General features: G+C 37.1%; 1 protein-coding gene across 1 annotated transcript; it reads left to right on the top strand.

Moving 5' to 3' along the window:
* Nucleotides 1–211: 211 nt before the first annotated feature.
* LOC136826733 (suprabasin-like) lies at nucleotides 212–13,459 on the top strand. Its single transcript, XM_067084137.1, has 3 exons — nucleotides 212–310; nucleotides 10,673–11,377; nucleotides 11,855–13,459. Exons 1-3 carry the CDS (start codon nucleotides 212–214, stop codon nucleotides 13,457–13,459), a joined length of 2,409 nt encoding a protein of 802 aa, XP_066940238.1.
* The last annotated feature ends 202 nt before the right edge of the window (nucleotides 13,460–13,661 follow it).

The raw sequence follows: 13,661 nt of genomic DNA, 5'->3' as shown, positions 1-13,661 counted from the left end.
CTCACGCTACGTCCTAAAGCGAACCTCGGCTAATCTTGGTTCTTTGGCGAGATAGAGTGACCTCATAATCTCAGCCATTTGTTCGCTACGGAAAAACTGCATGTGGAGGTAATATTTCACATCTTTTTTAACCCGTGGTTTTTCCACATCTTGTTACGATGCTTTTGATTTGACGTAGACAAATGCCTCGATCTGTCGAGCTTTAAGGAGTATGAATGGCGGTTATGATGATGGTGATAATGATGATGATGATGGTGATGTTCAGGATAGTACTGATGCTAGGTTTGGACTGGCTCCACGGTCGTCATTCGTCTGCTTTACGCTTTAATATGAAAGTTATTTGTAGATATTTTAGGCATCTTTGTGTGAACTCTGAATATCGCAGTGTTTTTCTCAGGTTTTATCATAGCAATGATAAGTTTGTTTATTGGAGCATTTGACTTCAGTTAATTTCTGCACGTAAAACAAGCGCAGTTTTTAAATATTAGATACTGGTTACCCATTTGTAACAGATTCCCTTACCGGTGCTATGCTTCATATCATCATCTATAAAAAAATCGCGAATTTTCAGTGTTATTGTTTATTATTTTTCCCTTTATTTAGTCTTGGTTTTCTTATTCATTGTTACCATGCCTCTGGTGTTTTTCTTTTTATTTTCTAAAAATAACGTTAAGAGTTTTCTATTTTTTTCATGTACTGGGATCTTGCACATCATATTTAAGTATTTTAAAATCTTGTGATGCTTCACAATGCAACTTTCCATTCTTACTTTCTTTCTTTAATTCTTCAACTGAAAACCGTTATGGACAGTCAACAGACGATAAACCCAAGAGGGCTTCAAAGGGAAATCAGCTTGCAGAGAGAGACGAGTTATAGGAAAAGGTGATATATAAATAAATATGAGGGGTTAGAAAATAAAAGCTATGCGCCTGAATTTAGGAGACTGTCAGCAGAGAGCAGAAATGAATTTTCTCATCGCTTAAACATTAGAAGATTCCACGACTGCACTTGGCAAACTATTCCACATTTTAGTTGTAGAAGAGATAAAGCTCCCAGCAAACTGAGTAGTATTAAATTTGATACTAGAAAACGACGCACTGTTTACAGCAGCAGTCTTTTGTTGAGGGCAAAGACAGCTAGGTCAGGCAAAGAACAGTGCAGGGGGTGTTTGTCGCTGTAGCACATTTTGTGCAACAAACGACCATATATTTTTCACTGAGTGGTGTTTCGAATTTTGTTTTCTGAGCTGCACCTGGAGCCGTTGGCATAGTTATTTTTAATAAAGATACAAAAATAAACACTTGATAGATATTATTTTTCATTACGGTTAATAAACTGAATTCAGGTAAGTTGTATTTTAGGGGTGGAAGGTGTCTTTATTTTTATACGTTGACGCTGAATTTTTTGTTTTTCTCTTTTCATTGTATTATCCTTTGTCTATTTCCTTATTTTTTATTTTCGTACTTTTTTAATGTTAAATTTTTACATTATTTGTTTCTTAGGCATATTTCTATTCTCTTACTTTTATGTTATTAATAGTTTATTTTTATATTTTATGTTTTGTATGTTTTTATCGTTCCATTTTCATATTCTTACAATGTCATTGACTTTTACGTTTTCATACTTTTATAGTTTTAATTTTGGTATCAGTTTATGTTTTATTTTCATATATTTAAATTTCGACATTTCCTTTTAAACGAGATTTAAAATGGTATCTGTTTTTTTTTATCAACTCCTGTATTCTTAGCTTATAAGAAGATTGACTGATCGATTTCCATACACTGGCGTGATAAAACTGTGTTCATTGATGCCAGAAATATATACTTTTAATACAGGTTTGATCTTATAAAATATAAAATCTTTCTTAAAAAATCGTAAAACGTTGGAATCATGCTCTGTTTAAAATTACTTAAAATTACTTCCGCATCTTACATCCATGAAACTGTACTTGAAGACTGTTTATAAACGCTGGTGAAATGTGGGAAAACCTCACGATATATATCTTAACAAAAAAACCTGCATGGAAAGTCCATATGAATGAAGTTATACATTAAAATACTTTGATGATTTTCCTCATTTTTAAGACGTCATCCGAAACGCCTTCACCGAATTAATGCGAAGTAAATTGCCTGAAAATTGCGGCCTTTAGAGCCTTAGGATTCGCTTCCCGTAAAGAAAGACCTAAGAGAAGAAATTGCCTGAGATATAAGCGGGGATTATTTGCTTTGACGGGCGTACCGAATATTATTTGCAAGACCTGTAGTCGTCCCCCTCCCCCCCCCAAACTTCCCTTCGCCATTACTAAAGGCACTCTGCTCCGTTTAGCACTGAATATTTACGCGTACGTGCCGTCGTCGTGCATTTGCGTGCGCGTTTATAAAGGGGGCGAGATTTGTGCGTTGCTGGTAGGGGGTTGAGGCAAACGATACATATAAATATGCAAAGAATTTATTGAAGCGGTTGGACTAAAGGAGCTCTATTTCAAGGTTATGTGTTGCTTTACGGTTCTTGTGTTTCCAGGGTCCATTGAATTTTATGGCCTCTTTGCTTTAACGGTGTTTAAATATCTTGCAAGACGAATCCTGCCTCTGTCTGTGCGTGCGCAAAGGGTCGTGGGCTTAAATATTCAGGCGGATGGTGTATATGACAGCAAGCAAAGTAAGCGCTTAAGCTACAAGCAGAATTGCATGATTGTTCGCTTGGCTTTTTTTGAATGCCGGAACGTGATTGCGTATGAGAACTTAAGTGCATTTAAGTATGTATCAGAATGAGAAAACTAATATAAGCGTTCCCTCTTGATGTTATCTCCAAACATTACATTGAGCTAAAACATAAGCCAGCAGGTATAAATTATCATATATATATATATATATATATATATATATATATATATATATATATATATATATATAAAGTATATATACATATATATATATGTGTATATATATGTATATATATATAATATATATATATATATAATACACATACATATATATATTTATATATATATATATATGTATATATATATATAATATATATATATATATATATATATATATATATATATATATATATACATATATATATATATATATATATATATATATATAAAGTATACAATACACACATATATATATATGTATTATATATGTATATATATAATTTATATATATAATGTATGTATATATACACACACAACCACAGGTGAAAAAAATTAGAGACTGAGTGCGGACCCTAACTTGTTCCGACTTTATTTTTAAGCTACTAACGAAGGACTGATACAGAGTTGTAGAAATCACGAGATATATGCTGGGGGAACAATACAGACCAACATATAAACCATTGGTTACTGAAGCTCCACACCTGACAGGTGTCACAAGGGGAGGGGCGCCATAACTCTTTTGTGGTAGGGTCGGTACTATGTTTATAAATATGATAATCCTTTGTTCATACTCTCTCCGACACTGAAAAATCCTTTTTGTCCACATAAACTTTTAAACTATAAAATTACTTCAAGAGGCTCTGAATGTCAGACTAACATATGATGGAGAAGAATCGGTAGAAATTGCTGTAACCTGTAGCGTGGAGCTGGGTTGTGCGCTGTCGCCTCCTCTGTTTATTAGAAGGTCATGAGGACGAAGTCAGTTTGCATTTCAGAAAGGAAGAGGGATTGTTTGATATCCGAGGTTTCAGGCCATGACAAAAATCCATTTTTCTTGCGGTGCCTGATTTAATAATGGCTGATGTTACTTATGATGGCATATCCTTACCAAGGTTGCTCATATTAAATCATCACAGGTATGCAAAATCTTTGACCTCACCTTTTGTTCTTCAGAAATTATTCTTAGTCATCAAGGAGTGGATCAGGAAAGGGATTTTTACATGGACGACAAGACGATGAATAAATTTATCATCTTGTCCTGTCTAGTTCTACACTCTCCTCAGACCTTTTTTTTTCGGTGAAGAAATATTCACCAAATTGTTAGCAAGCGTGAGTTTTGGCTCCCTGGCGAAGAGAGTTTGGTTCAACTAAATGGTCACAGTAAAAACACAGCTCATTGTTTACAATGCTTGTGTGGCTTCATGCTCTCTGTATGAGGCAGAGGGATGGCTTGCCTATGCTCGCCAGCTCAAGAGGTTTCTTAACTTTTCTGCAGAAAGATCCTTGAGGTACTCTGGTCACAGAACCAGGCACAGGATTCTTCAGTAGTTCATTTTCTGTCATCTCTTATATCCAAAAAAGTAGGTAAATACTCCGCTGGTATAGTACTCCCTTCAAGAGTTGGTGGAAGTGGACAACACAGAACGAAGAAATGCAAAAAGGAAACAAAAATTAGGAGACTTCTTTCACGCTTCTTCGATTCTGAACGTTGTGAAGTCTATAACATCTTATATCTCTCTTAGTACTAGGGTGGTCGAGGTCACTGTCTATCGTTGTTTTCAAAGGAGGCTATGGTTCGAATCCTGACCGGCACAGAAGCACTTATCATTCATAATTCCCCATATAGGTGCAGGATTCCCAAGACAGTGAATTCGATTTCAAACGATATTTGTGGCTTTCATATTTGTTAAATTAAAAAGATCTCGCGTAAGTGCCAAAAATTCATGTATATATGTGTGAGTGAATTTACAGTACATTCACAAGATGGCGCATCCAGTCTATTAGTGGAGCCGGCCTTTTCTAGTTTACGTATAACGATAAGGCGATGGTTTAGTTATCAACGAAGACGATGAAGAGCGCCTGGGTCGAGAACCGCTGCCATGTGCACTTATCATTTAATTACGAAGAGGGGAGAAGGAGAAAGAGAGGGCTTGTTGGGGAGGGAGCGGGAGGGGCAGGGGAGGGGGGAAGCCGCGGGGTGCTGATTCTTGACTGTACTTCTTAGTATATCGCTCACGTCGTCGCCAGCGCTCAATTTAAATGAGTAATAATACGTATCGTACATCAGCTCCGTTCCTGGGGCCATTAATATTCTTATTGGTAAAAACCCCTTCCGTTACATCGTCTAATAGCTTCCTGTGGCTTGGCGTATGTACACGTGTATGCATTACATCTTGCGAGGAGACAGGCATACAGACAGCTTGTACTTTGTGCATGTAACTAAAATTACCGGTTTGTTCTATGGCCTAGAGTATTTAACATCAGGGCATACCTTCTGTGCACCCTTTCGTCATGTATTTAAGTTTTAAGAGCGGATGAATATTTATAAAGAGAAATACACACTTACACACACATCACAGAGAGATTCTTTTAGTCGTATAGTTGGCATATTTAACCCATGCAAGATATTAAAAAACTTTGTCATAGGATTCCCAACTGCTTTGCTTGCATATCTGGAGTATATATATATATATATATATATATATATATATATATATATATATTTATATATATATATATATATATATATATATATATATATATATATAATACATATATACAGTACATGTATGTATGTATGTACGTATGTGTGTATATATATATGTATGTATATATACATATATATGTATGTATGTGTGTGTCTGTCTGTCTTGTTTCGGGGGATTCTATGCATATGCGTGTTCAAGCGCATGTATTTAATACTGTGTTGCGGTACATGTGCACAAAATGTGCATACAAAGCCTTTGGTAAACACTGTACAGGTCCTTAATATAAAACACTGTAAAGGTCCTTAATATATTCTGGTTTCTTTTAAGTTGACACATACGATTTGTAAGTAAATGAATTTTCTATAATTTCAAGCAAGCATGACAAGAAAATAACTTCAATTACATACACTTTCCTGAGAAATAAGTCTTTGTTTTTCCCTCAATTAGAGAACATGGTAAAAGTTGTGCGATGATAGCGTCAATGTTAAGAGTAATTTTGTTGGTTTTCCTGGATATTTGTTGTCTTGAATTCAAGTTAATTTTCATTAATTACTAATTGTTTAATGCAGTGCCTGCTCGCGTGCAATATATAAGTCATTTCTAGGTTATGCGTGTCATGTAAGTGATATTTGGCTGTTGTACACGTTTTGGCATTTAAACTGCGAAAGTGTACGATGGGAATTAACTGCCAGGTTATCAGTGTTTCACTCAGTGTGTTTAGATTTATAACCTTTTTGTTTATCCTTTATTGTTTCCTGTGCACTGACCTTGAATATTTGTTAGATGTTAGGTAGAGAATTGAAATTCGAAACGTCAGAGCCATGATGGGAGGAAGAAAATTACAGCTCGCCACTTGTCGCTAGACAGCCATCTGTGCAAAAACAAAATAAATAGATTAATGAATAGGTGAAAAAATAATTAGTGTGGTCCAGCATTAGCTGCTGCTTATGCCCTTGAATATGGTCGGACCGAGTAGTAAAGGGAATTTTCTCCTATCTTCCGTCTTCCCCGAGCCCTATGTTTTCTTTTCTAACAAGTGGGCTTATCGCTTCCATTTGGATTAGGTTCAGACTTCCCCGCCTAACCCTTCACTTTTTTTTCTCGTTGCGATAACGTTAGTGGGGTGCCCTTCAGGTCGTCTTTTCTCATGAAACGGGGTTTATTTTTTAAATTTCCTTATAGCGCTTAGGAGGAAACTGGTCCTAGATTTATACTGTACATCTGATGCTTAGATACTAAAAGCTTGTTGAGAAAAATAAAAACTAATTAATAATGTACACTGATGGTTATAAAAACGATAGTAATAGATTGAGAATTTCATCACTAGCTAAAACATCGGTAATGCCATTGCAAACTTACAGAATTGTAAATTAACATAAAAATAAAATGTATACATTTTGGCCTCACTTTCGTCTGTGCTCTGTTGCTGCTAGTTCAGGCAACATGCTCTGTCATTTAACGACGGTCATGATTACAGTGAAGGCAATAATGACCGGTGGAGGCGATGACGAAGATGAATAACCGTGTTACTGGCTTAGAGAGATCTAATTTGAAATTGACTGGGAAATATTCCTTATCATCTCCACTTGAGAAAATGTGTACAAATCATTTAGGGCATGATCTAGTAATACATACATAAGCTTCCTTACGCGATTGTGCATATGCCATTCTTCAGGGATTTTACACAGACGCAGATGGAACTGTGGATATGTAATGAAAGGAATAGGACAAATTTTCTAAATCGTTGCGGCTTGGTTTTCGTGAAAAATTAGCTGTTCCTTAAACGCTTGATGAAAATACAAAAGCAGAGGCAAATATTGTTAATGGATACCTTAATAGTACATATTGCCTGTAAGCTTCTATCGGAGATTTTCGTACTCCAAATAACAGTAGTATTTAATGGGACACGCTGCTTGAAGAAGGCTAAAAAGTATACCTTAGTTTTACCAGACCACTGAGGTGATTAACAGCTCTCCTAGGGCTGGCCCGAAGGATTAGACTTATTTACGTGGCTAAGAACCAATTGGTTACTTAGCAACCGGACCTATAGCCCATTGTGGAATCCGAACCACATTATAGCGAGAAATGAATTTCTATCACCAGAAATAAATTCCTCTAACTCTTCATTAGTCGGCTGGAGAGTCGAACTCGGGCCTAACGAGTGCAAGGCCAAAACTCTACCGACTCGCCCAAACATAAAGAAGGCTAGACAGGGTGCAGAATTCGAGGGGCCCATGGAAATCCTCCCATTAGCCTGTCTTAATGGAATAGAATTTTAAAACTGAGAGATTCCCTCAGGTATCGAAATATGTGTTTGGGATGAATAGATTATTATGATAATTTAAGAAGAAGAATGAGAAAGAAAAAAATACTATGACAGACAGAGGTATAGGTAAAGAGAGAAAGATTTGATTAAAGAATAACATAGTAACACACAGTCGCACGTATTCATACCTACATAAAATACACACACACACATATATATATACTATATATATATATATATATATATATATATATATATATATATATATATATATATATATATATATATTATATTTGAAAGAAAGATTTGATTAAAGAATAACATAGTTACGCACACTTGCATATCTATAAAATACACACACTATATATATATATAAATATACACACATATATATATACATATATATATATATATATATATATATATATATATATATATATATATATATATATATATATATATATATATATATACACACATTAGCACAGGTGAAAAATAAGAGACGGGGTGTAGGTCCTACACCCCGTCTTTAATTTTTCACTTGTGGTAATGTGTGATAAATGAATCATGTGCTAAAGTGATTATAATTATATGTATGATTATAATATATATATATATACTGTATATATATATTGTATGTGTGTTTGTATGTGTGTGTGTGCGTTTGTGTACGTGTGTGTGTGCGTGTGGAAAGAGAGTCCAGCTGGCCCGAACGTAACTGAGATTGATAGCGACAGATAAATTGACAGATAGATATGCGGAATATGGATATGCGACCCCTTATCACCAAAGAAGTCTTCTTTTATCATCACCACTATCGTGATCTTCCAAGTGATTCATAGAAGACCTCACCCATTACTCTCTTCCTTTTCTGTCGCTGTCTACACCATCCTCTCCCCCCCCCCATCCTTCCGTCATCCCAGTCATCCTCTTCATCAACCCCAACCCCACCCCTACCCCCACCCCACATAAGTCATCCCCTCTTCCTTCCATCAGCTTCACCGTAAGCCATGTCGCGTCGACCACCCGGTAGGACAACTAACACTTTGATGGTTCCTTTTATCTAGAAATGACTGGGATGAAGGACACTGACGAACCCTAATAGAGGAAACCCATTTAAAAATTAGCAGCAGGAAGCGCCGAATATATTGAACTCCATCCAGCAGGGTCATTTACATGACAATAACACTGGAGGTAATTATTATTGGTAGTCCCAGAGGCTGCTCTCGCTTGTACTTGCAGTTTATGGGTATTCGGTGCCCTTTTTTTTTTTTCTTTGTTGTAGCTCTGTTTGTTGGCTGGCTCGGGGCGATTTGTACGCTGGAAGATGATGTCTTCGCTGGAACTCTATTGTATTCTTTTCTTTGGTGGTTCATGCTTCATGGTCGCTTACTCCTAGAGCAATACTGATGCATCGGCACTTTCTTACAAGCGTGCATCTGAGGTTTAACATCATATGAAGAGAATATAACTTCAAGCATAGGTCCAAGGTTAATTTTCCATTGATGTTGCAACGAACGTTAACCTTTTGATGATAATAATGATGATGTAGATGACGCTGGCCATATGCCACCACGGGCTCTTGCGAGTTGGCAGCCTCTAACTCATATATCAATGGTACAGAGAAGAGAAATTAAAAAAAGAAATTTGGAGATATTAGCAAGGACAGTAGTTAGCCACTGACGGCTGATATCATTGGGTTCTGTCTAACCACTCTGTTAGAAATTCTGTCCTGATGGTGGTCAGCAGGTGTTAGGTTCATTCTTCCAGCTGTAGCGTTTTTTTGATAAGTTCTTTAATTATTTGCTTGTTTAATATTCGATTTGTGTAAGTTATTCATCTTGCATATGTTCATAGAATTGTAAACTTATCGAATAAGTCATAGTTTCTTTTGTATTTCTCTAGATAAATATATCGAAAAGTGTAGTAACTGCTTCTATTGTTTCTGCTGAAGCCTCAGCGTCTACTGTTAATCTACATCAGTATACATCAGTGTGTCTGAGACTGTAGAGTTGTGTGCTTAACAAATATAGGTTGATGTGTAGACATTTCTGCTCAAGCGTTTTAACTCTTTAACCGAGAAGTCGGTTACATGCCAAAGAAGAGTAACACAGATTTACGGAATGGTTAGTATTAAGTATATAACGTAGTTAAATGCATATTGACGACGTCCTGAAAGTAAGAAAAAAGAAGTTTCCTGCATCAAACGATTCGACGGACCCGTGTGACAGCGTAAACTCCTTTTGATGCCATGTTCGGCGGCATGGCATAAGATACAAAGGAAAAAAAATGCAAAGTGTTTCATAGTGTGTATACTACCGTCCTTGCAGTTGTGGCTTCAGATCCACCCGGTTTGCACTTTCTCGGTCTCCCTCTCTCATTTCTTACAAGAAGTTCTGATTTAACACACTTTACTCAACAGATTACGCAGTTGCGTTTTTTAAGCTCAAATATTCCTCTGGAATTCTATGACTTTCAAATCAGGTTGTTAAGATACATCCACTTTGAGTAGGCGTATATCATTGCTTGCTAGTCGAGTTGTTAAAGATTCAACCAGTCTGACTACACGCAAATCATACTTGCGAATCTAGTACTCAAAGATACAACCATTTGACGATACACAGCTCGTCGCTTGCAAATAGATGCAGATCATCTCTTGTGAATTGGCTTGTTAAAGATCCAACCAATTTGAATAGACGAACATCATCACTTGCGAATCAGCTTGGAAAAGATGCAATCAGTTTGAATGGACGCTCATCATCACTTGCGAATCAAATTGGAAAAGATGCAACCAATTTGAATAGACGCTCATCATCACGTGCGAATCAGCTTGGAAAAGATGCAACCAATTTAATTAGACGCTCATCATCACGTGCGAATCAGCTCAGCTTGGAAAAGATGCAACTAATTTGAATAGACGCTCATCATCACTTGGAATCAGCTATGCAACCAATTTGAATAGACGCTCATCATCGCGTACAATCAGCTTGGAAAAGATGCAACCAATTTGAATAGACGCTCATCATCACTTGTCAGTTTGGAAAAGATGCAACCAATTTGAATAGACGCTCATCATCACTTGCGAATCAGCTTGGAAAAGATGCATCCAATTTGAATAGACGCTCATCATCACGTGCGAATCAGCTTGGAAAAGATGCATCCAATTTGAATAGACGCTCATCATCACTTGCGAATCAGCTTGGAAAAGATGCAACCAATTTGAATAGACGCTCATCATCACTTACGAATCAGCTTGGAAAAGATGCAACCAATTTGATTAGACGCTCATCATCACGTGCGAATCAGCTTGGAAAAGATGCAACCAATTTGAATAGACGCTCATCATCACTTGCGAATCAGCTTGGAAAAGATGCAACCAATTTGATTAGACGCTCATCATCACGTGTGAATCAGCTTGGAAAAGATGCAACTAATTTGAATAGACGCTTATCATCACTTGCGAATCAGCTTGGAAAAGATGCAACCAATTTGAATAGACGGTCATCATCACTTGTGAATCAGCTTGGAAAAGATGCAACCATTTTGAATAGACGCTCATCATCACTTACGAATCAGCTTGGAAAAGATGCAACCAATTTGAATAGACGCTCATCATCACGTGCGAATCAACTTGGAAAAGATGCAACATATTTGAATAGACGCTCATCATCACTTGCAAATCAGCTGGTTAAAGATGCAACCAATTTGAATAGACGCTCATCATCACTTGCAAATCAGCTGGTTAAAGATGCAACAATTTTGAATAGACGCTCATCATCACTTGCGAATCAGCTTGGAAAAGATGCAACCAATATGAATAGACGCTCATGATCACGTGCGAATCAGATTGGAAAAGATGCAACCAATTTGAATAGACGCTCATCATCACTTGCGAATCAGCTTGGAAAAGATGCAACTAATTTGAATAGACGCTCATCATCACGTGCGAATCAGCTTGGAAAAGATGCAACCAATTTGAATAGACGTTCATCATCACGTACGAATCAGCTTGGAAAAGATGCAACCTATTTGATTAGAAGCTCATCATCACTTGCAAATCAGCTTGGAAAAGATGCAACAATTTGATTAGACGCTCATCATCACTTGCGAATCAGATTGGAAAAATATGCAACCAATTTGAATAGACGCTCATCATCACAATCAGCTTGAAAAGATGCAGAATATTTGATTAGACGCTCATCATCACTTGCGAATCAGCTTGGAAAAGATGCAACCAATTTGAATAGACGCTCATCATCACTTGCGAATCAGCTTGGAAAAGATGCAGAATATTTGATTAGACGCTCATCATCACTTGCGAATCAGCTTGGAAAAGATGCAACCAATTTGAATAGAAGCTCATCATCACTTGCAAATCAGCTTGGAAAAGATGCAACCAATTTGAATAGACGCTCATCATCAGTTGCGAATCAGCTTGATAAAGATGCAACCAATTTGAATAGACGCTCATCATCACGTGCGAATCAGCTTGGAAAAGATGCAACCAATTTGAATAGACGCTCATCATCACGTGCGAATCAGCTTGGAAAAGATGCAACCAATTTGAATAGACGCTCATCATCACGTGCGAATCAGCTTGGAAAAGATGCAACCAATTTGAATAGACGCTTATCATCACGTGCGAATCAGCTTGGAAAAGATGCATCCAATTTGAATAGACGCTCATCATCACTTACGAATCAGCTTGGAAAAGATGCAACCAATTTGAATAGACGCTCATCATCACGTGCGAATCAGCTTGGAAAAGATGCAACATATTTGATTAGACGCTCATCATCACGTGAGAATCAGCTTGGAAAAGATGCAACCAATTTGAATAGACGTTCATCATCACTTGCGAATCAGTTTGGAAAAGATGCAACCAATTTGAATAGACGAACATCATCACGTGCGAATCAGCTTGGAAAAGATGCAAGCAGTTTGAATAGACGCTTATCATCACTTGCGAATCAGCTTGGAAAAGATGCAACATATTTGATTAGACGCTCATCATTACTTGCGAATCAGCTTGGAAAAGATGCAACCAATTTGAATAGACGCTCATCATCACTTGCGAATCAGCTTGGAAAAGATGCAACCAATTTGAATAGACGCTCATCATCAGTTGCGAATCAGCTTGGAAAAGATGCAACCAATTTGAATAGACGTTCATCATCACTTGCGAATCAGTTTGGAAAAGATGCAATCAATTTGAATAGACGAACATCATCACTTGCGAATCAGCTTGGAAAAGATGCAACATATTTGATTAGACGCTCATCATCACTTGCGAATCAGTTTGGAAAAGATGCAACCAATTTGATTAGAAGCTCATCATCACTTGCGAATCAGTTTGGAAAAGATGCAAACAGTTTGAATAGACGCTCATCATCACTTGCGAATCAGCTTGGAAAAGATGCAACCAATTTGAATAGACGCTCATCATCACTTGCGAATCAGCTTGGAAAAGATGCAAACAGTTTGAATAGACGCTCATCATCACTTGCGAATCAGCTTGGAAAAGATGCAACCAATTTGAATAGACGCTCATCATCACGTGCGAATCAGCTTGGAAAAGATGCAACCAATTTGAATAGACGCTCATCATCACATGCGAATCAGCTTGGAAAAAATGCAACCAATTTGAATAGACGCTCATCATCACTTGCGAATCAGCTTGGAAAAGATGCAACCAATTTGAATAGACGCTTATCATCACTTACGAATCAGCTTGGAAAAGATGCAACCAATTTGAATAGACGCTCATCATCAAGTGCGAATCAGCTTGGGAAAGATGCAACCAATTTGAATAGATGCTCATGATCACGTGCGAATCGGCTTGGAAAAGATGCAACTAATTTGTATAGGCGCTCATCATCACTTGCGAATCAGCTTGGAAAAGATGCAACCAATTTGAATAGACGCTCATCATCACGTGCGAATCAGCTTGGAAAAGATGCAACCAATTTGAATAGACGCTCATCATCACTTGCGAATCAGCTTGGAAAAGATGCAACTAATTTGA

The sequence above is a fragment of the Macrobrachium rosenbergii genome, chromosome 41 (genome assembly GCF_040412425.1).
Source record: "Macrobrachium rosenbergii isolate ZJJX-2024 chromosome 41, ASM4041242v1, whole genome shotgun sequence".
Taxonomy (NCBI): Eukaryota; Metazoa; Arthropoda; class Malacostraca; order Decapoda; family Palaemonidae; genus Macrobrachium; species Macrobrachium rosenbergii.
Note: the sequence above shows the minus strand (reverse complement) of the source record. Positions and strands in the feature narration are given on the sequence as shown.

Bases quoted from the DNA above. Each gene is read 5' to 3' on its own strand.
- LOC136826733 (XM_067084137.1), top strand. From the start codon at position 212: ATGAATGGCGGTTATGATGATGGTGATAATGATGATGATGATGGTGAT. The intron at 311-10,672 runs GTCTGCTTTACG...ATCACTTGTCAG, and splicing joins TGGCTCCACGGTCGTCATTC to TTTGGAAAAGATGCAACCAA. The intron at 11,378-11,854 runs GTTAAAGATGCA...CTTGCGAATCAG, and splicing joins CATCACTTGCAAATCAGCTG to CTTGGAAAAGATGCAACCAA.